This window comes from Chiloscyllium plagiosum, chromosome 16 (assembly GCF_004010195.1).
Source record: "Chiloscyllium plagiosum isolate BGI_BamShark_2017 chromosome 16, ASM401019v2, whole genome shotgun sequence".
Lineage (NCBI taxonomy): Eukaryota > Metazoa > Chordata > Chondrichthyes > Orectolobiformes > Hemiscylliidae > Chiloscyllium > Chiloscyllium plagiosum.
Window position 1 is genome coordinate 22,090,567 of NC_057725.1, and position 5,547 is coordinate 22,096,113.

General features: G+C 42.5%; 1 protein-coding gene across 3 annotated transcripts in view; it reads right to left on the reverse strand.

Annotated features, from left to right (window-relative positions):
• Positions 1-3,006, reverse strand: part of slc35c1 (solute carrier family 35 member C1) — a 19,010-nt gene extending 16,004 nt beyond the window's left edge. The window contains exons 1-2 of one of the 3 annotated variants that reach the window (XM_043705519.1): positions 2,886-3,005; positions 2,290-2,795 (exon numbers count right to left, since the gene is read on the reverse strand). In XM_043705519.1, coding sequence (XP_043561454.1) covers positions 2,290-2,764 — 475 coding nt within the window. In that variant the 5' untranslated portion in view covers positions 2,765-2,795; positions 2,886-3,005. Of the gene's footprint in view, positions 1-2,289 lie in introns of all 3 variants that reach the window. The other 2 variants (XM_043705520.1, XM_043705518.1) reach the window with 2 other exon arrangements.
• Between the last annotated feature and the right edge of the window lie 2,541 nt (positions 3,007-5,547).

Consider the following 5,547-nt stretch of genomic DNA (forward strand, 5'->3'; position numbering starts at 1 on the left):
TGGTGGAGGCTGGTACAATTGCAACATTTAAGAGGCATTTGGATGGGTATATGAATAGGAAGGGTTTGGAGGGATATGGGCCAGGTGCTGGCAGGTGGGACTAGATTGGGTTGGGATATCTGGCCGGCATGGATGGGTTGGACCGAAGGGTCTGTTTCCATGCTGTACATCTCTATGACTCTATCTCCTGACTGCCCAAGGCCCATCTACTATCTTTGTGATAAGTCAGGAGTGTGATGAATCCTCTCCATGTGCCTGGACGAGTTCAGTTTCAACAAGGTTCAAGAAGCTCGTTCTACTAGACATTGAAGCAGACGTATTGATCGGCTCCATCTCTACCAGCTGAAATGTTCACTCCCTCCACCACTATTGATGCAAAGTACGTGCCATAAACAAGATGCACTGCAGCTAAATTGCCAATGTTCCTTTGCCAATGCCTTTCAATCCCTGATCTGCATCACCGATATGAACAAAGGCAGCCACCTAAAAGATCCTATCCAATTCATACACTATCTTGACTTGGAAATATATTGTTCTCTGGATGAAAATCCTCAAACTCCCTCCTTAGCAGCACAACACCCGCAGTGGTTCGCCATCACCTTATCAAGAGTAATTGTAAAGCCAGACAGCCTTGCCATTGATAGTCACATCCCTAGAGGATGTCATGAGTTTAGAAAGAGTTTAGAACATATTTGTAAAAATAGTTCCAGGTTCGAGTTTGTTGGTTTTGTGGAGAGACCGATTAGTAGTCTCTTTGAAGTAGAGAAGGTTCAAGGTAGCTTTGATAGAAATGTTCAAAGTTGTTTTGGATTTTGATACATTTAAAAACAGAAACAGATCATTTATATCAAAAGGTAAATGAAATATATTTGAAGTGGATAAAGTAAAAGAAGGAACATAGGATTAATCGAAAAATCCTTAAAAAGGGCTTCAGTGTTTGAGTCAAATATTTTTCATTGGTGCTGTTTGATGTTATGAATTATTACATTCATTTATATATTTTGTATCAATTGATCAGTTTGTCTGGCCACATTGGAAGAATTTGTGTACCTGAAATCCAGAAATGTCTCAGCTCTTCTTCTCAATTTATTGTTTAGTGCACATTCTCTTTTCAATCTGCTACAAAGTATGCAGCATTTTATCACCATTTGTACATTAAATTTAAATGGCAGAAATCTGGGTGCAGTCTTTATTTTTCAGTTGTAAGAATGTCAACAGTTCATCTGTTTATAGTGTCTGTTCTGCTTTTGTCTCTACTCATATCAGGAGTACCCTTTCCCCAATCAACTAGCGCAGCATCAAGGTACTCATCACTCAAAACTCATTCCTCAGCAAGACATCTTGATGGTGTCTCCCACCGGACTACCAAAGTGATGGGACTACTTGGAACTCAGTTGTAGCAAGAGATTCCCAGTAGAACAGTGGTAATAATCCCTCAAGTGATTAAAGATCCCCACTTCCTTAATAATGTCAACAGTTGTCTGGTTCTAAGCTCTGAAATTTCCTTCCTCACTCTCAATCATTTTAAGATTCTGCTCACCTGGGTCATATTTCCCTCCTATTTTCTTCATTGACACTGTCAACGGTTGACAACATTCCCACACATATAAATACTGTGACGACAACAGCAGGTCAGAGGCTGGAAATTCAGTGGCAATTCTCCTGACTCCCCATCTACAACACACGTCAGGAATGTGATGAAATACTCCCCACTTGCCTGAATTAGCTTAGCTCCTACAACAATCACATAGCTTGACACTATCTGGGACAAAGCAAATTGGCATCCCATCCACCACTTTTAACATTCACTTCCTGCACCATCGATGCAGTGATAATAGTACATCCCATTTACAAGATACTTTGCAACATGTTTTCAATGGCACCTTCTAAATCAGCAACCGTTGCCACCTAGAAGGGCAAAGGCTAGTCACATGGAAGCAGCACCACCTTCAAAATAACCCCTTTCCCACCCAACTCAGAGAGTCACACACCGTTCCTACTGTGTCACTGGTTCAAACTCCTAGAACTCCCTCCTCAGTAGCAGTGTGGATGTTCCAATGTGTCAAGGACTCTGGCAGCAGTTCAAGGCAGCAGCTCACCACCACCTACGTTTGGGCGATCAGCAATAAATGCAGTGACACCCGTGAATTTAAAATAAACCTTTTTACCTGGCATGCACAAATAATAAACTGCAGTATTATAAAACCCCCTGCTGCAATTATCGGCTGCATCAGCACTGCTGTGCAAATCACGACCATAAAGCTGAACGGAAAAATTATTCTTCATTACCTATAATGACCCCACAACACAATATGGCTCTGAGTGATGTAGTTTGTTTCAGTATCACATAGGACAGCAGGACGTTGAACACAGTAGTCAAGGAACGCCCAACATTGTAGAACGCCACTCCGACGTATTTGAGGCACAGATTGTTGAAAGTGATCATTCCGATAAAGACTAGGGACAAAGGAAGAACCCCTCTGGAAATCTTGGGGTCGAACCCAATTGAAGGAAACTCCACCACACTTGGGCACAAGGCGCTAAGCAGATTCAGCAGCCAGCAAAGTAACACTGTCACCAAACACTGGAAAAAAGTGACAAATAGCGGCGCGTCCAGTTTCAGATCCGGGCTGCCCAACAAGTATTTGTTTAGGAAGACCATCGTAATCGATGTAAACCAGTACATAGCCACCACACAGGCAATTCTCACTGCTTTCGTTACAAAAGACTCGGAACTGCCCTGCTCCAAGTTGGACAACGCCATTTTGAGAATATTCGAGCGTTTCAGCGGAGTCCTGTTCATGGTGAGCAACAGAAATGAATGCAATTAAAGAATATGCAATGTTTTTAAAGTACTTTGCAGTTAGTATTAAAATAACATTTACCGATGAAAGAGAGAAGGCAATTAATGAGCACACATTCAAAGAGCCAACCCAGTGGAACGGGTAACAAGGCGCTTACTAGACTCGCGTACGCTGCATTTCCGGGTAACGTTCCATCCGTGTATTAATTCCCTCGGTCGCTTAGCAACTGGAGATGTAGCAACGTTCCATGTTCCAGCACCGCCTTCGGATGACGACCCTTGCCCAACAATTAGAGTCATATAATTTAACAAAGAGGCCCTTCTGTCCATCTATTCGAGTCCCATTTTCTGACATTTGGCTTTAGGGAGAGCGCAGAAAATATTTACTAAAATTGTCCTAGGTTAGAGAATATTTGGCTTTGTAGAGAGACACAATGAAGGGCTTGGATACATTTAAAAACAGAAACAGATAATATCTAGTCTTATGTGCTATGGTGTTTCAAGTGCACATCTAAACTGTTTCCGTTAGACGAGGAGACTAGGACCCGTGGACACAGCCTTAGAATTAGAGGGGGTCATTTCAGAACAGAAATGCGGAGACATTTCTTCAGCCAGAGAGTGGTGGGCCTGTGGAATTCATTGCCACGGAGTGCAGTGGAAGCCGGGACGCTAAATGTCTTGAAGGCCGAGATTGATAGATTCTTGTTGTCTCGAGGAATTAAGGGCTACGGGGAGAACGCTGGTAAGTGGAGCTGAAATGCGCATCAGCCATGATTGAATGGCGGAGTGGACTCGATGGGCCGAATGGCCTTACTTCCACTCCTATGTCTTATGGTCTAAACACTTTTCTTGAGGGTTTCTGTCTCTAGCAGGCAGTGATTTTCAGATATCTATAACGCTTTAGGTGGAAAGAATATTCCTCAAATCCCCTGAAAACCTTTTCTTTCTTACGCTAAAACTGTACTCACTAGTTATTGTCTCCTCTACAGAGGGGAAACATTTCTCCCTATATTATGCCAGTGCCCCTCGGAACTTTGTACACCTCAATCAGACCACCCCCCGCCCAATCCGGATTTCTCTGCTCTTCGGAAAATAACCCCAGCATTTCTCGTTTCTCTTCATAACTGAATCACTTCAGCCCGGGTAGCATCCTGGTGAATTTTCTCTATTGCAATCACATTCTTCCTATAGTGTGGTGACCAGAACTGCATACTATACTCCCAACTGTTCCTTGATTTACAAAAGCAAGTGTCCCATATGCCTTCTTAAACACCTGATCTATCTGTCCCTTGCCTTTAGGGACCTGTAGACATATGAACTAAGGTGTCTCTGATGCTTGTACTTCCAAGGAAGGATTTACGTTATCTCATTTATATCATCCTAAAGTCTAAGGCTTTCCTCCTCGCCTTTTACCACACCAATTTCCATCTCACCTGCAAAATTGCTGATCACATTTCCAACATTCATGTCTAGATAAATAATGTACAACAAGCTGCAGGGAAAGTAGTATCTTTTGGTATGCTACAAGGGCTTCCAGTCACAAACATACCTTTCAACCATCACCAATTCCTACCATTGAGCCATTTTGGATCGATGTGCTAAATTGTCCTGGTCCCATGCAGTCAAAGAGAGTTTTGAATTTGCAATTCTCCAGGCAGTGGGTGAGACTTCGCTATCACCTCCATTAAATATTGCCCGTAGTTCCTTGTGAAATAGGGTCTGAAGACACATCTGCAAATTGTACACACTGCATCAAGTTACAAGTACGACCTGGTTTCAGATATTTGGCTTCTGGAGTTAGCATCCAAGTTCAGCAGGTAATTGAAAAGGTTAATAGAAGGTTGGCCTTTATTTCAAAGGGAATAGATTACAGAAGTTAGAAGGTTTTGCAAAATCAATACCAGGTTCGAGTCAGATTAAGACTGGAATACTATGAACAGTTTTGGGACTCTTATCTGAGGGAAGATAGACTGCCACTGAATACAGTCCAGAGAAGGTTGACAAGGCTGATATGAAGTACACAGGCACTGTCTTATGAGGAGATGTTGAGCAGGTTGAGTATAGAAAAATGAGAGGCAGCCTTTTTGAAATGTCCAAAATTCTTAGAACTTGACAGGATAGATGTATCAATGCTGTTTCTATTTTGGGACAGTCTAGTATATTGATTGTAACAAGGTCAGCCAGGTGGACCTTGCAGAATATGAGCTTCATTAAGGGTTAAACCAAAGTTACATTCCTCTGTCAATCATCTTAACCGAGTCAAAAATCCTGATATGGATTTCCATAGTTCTTGCATTGCTGAGCAAAACCAATAGCATCTCAGAATTAGAGGAGGCTTGGAGTTATAATATTCCTTAATTAAATAGAGTCATAGAGTCATAGAGATGTACAGGATGGAAACAGACCCTTCAGTCCAATCCGTCCATGCCGACCAGATATCCCAACCCAATCTAGTCCCACCTGCCAGCACCCGGCCCATATCCCTCCAAACCCTTCCTATTCATATACACATCCAAATGCCTCTTAAATGTTGCAATTATACTAGCCTCCACCACATCCTCTGGCAGCTCATTCCATACACGTACCACCCTCTGCGTGAAAACGTTGCCCCTTTGGTCTCTTTTATATCTTTCCCCTCTCACCCTAAACCTATGCCCTATAGTTCTGGACTCCCCCACCCCAGGGAAAAGACTTTGCATATTTATCCTATCCATGCCCCTCATAATTTCGTAAACCTCTATAAG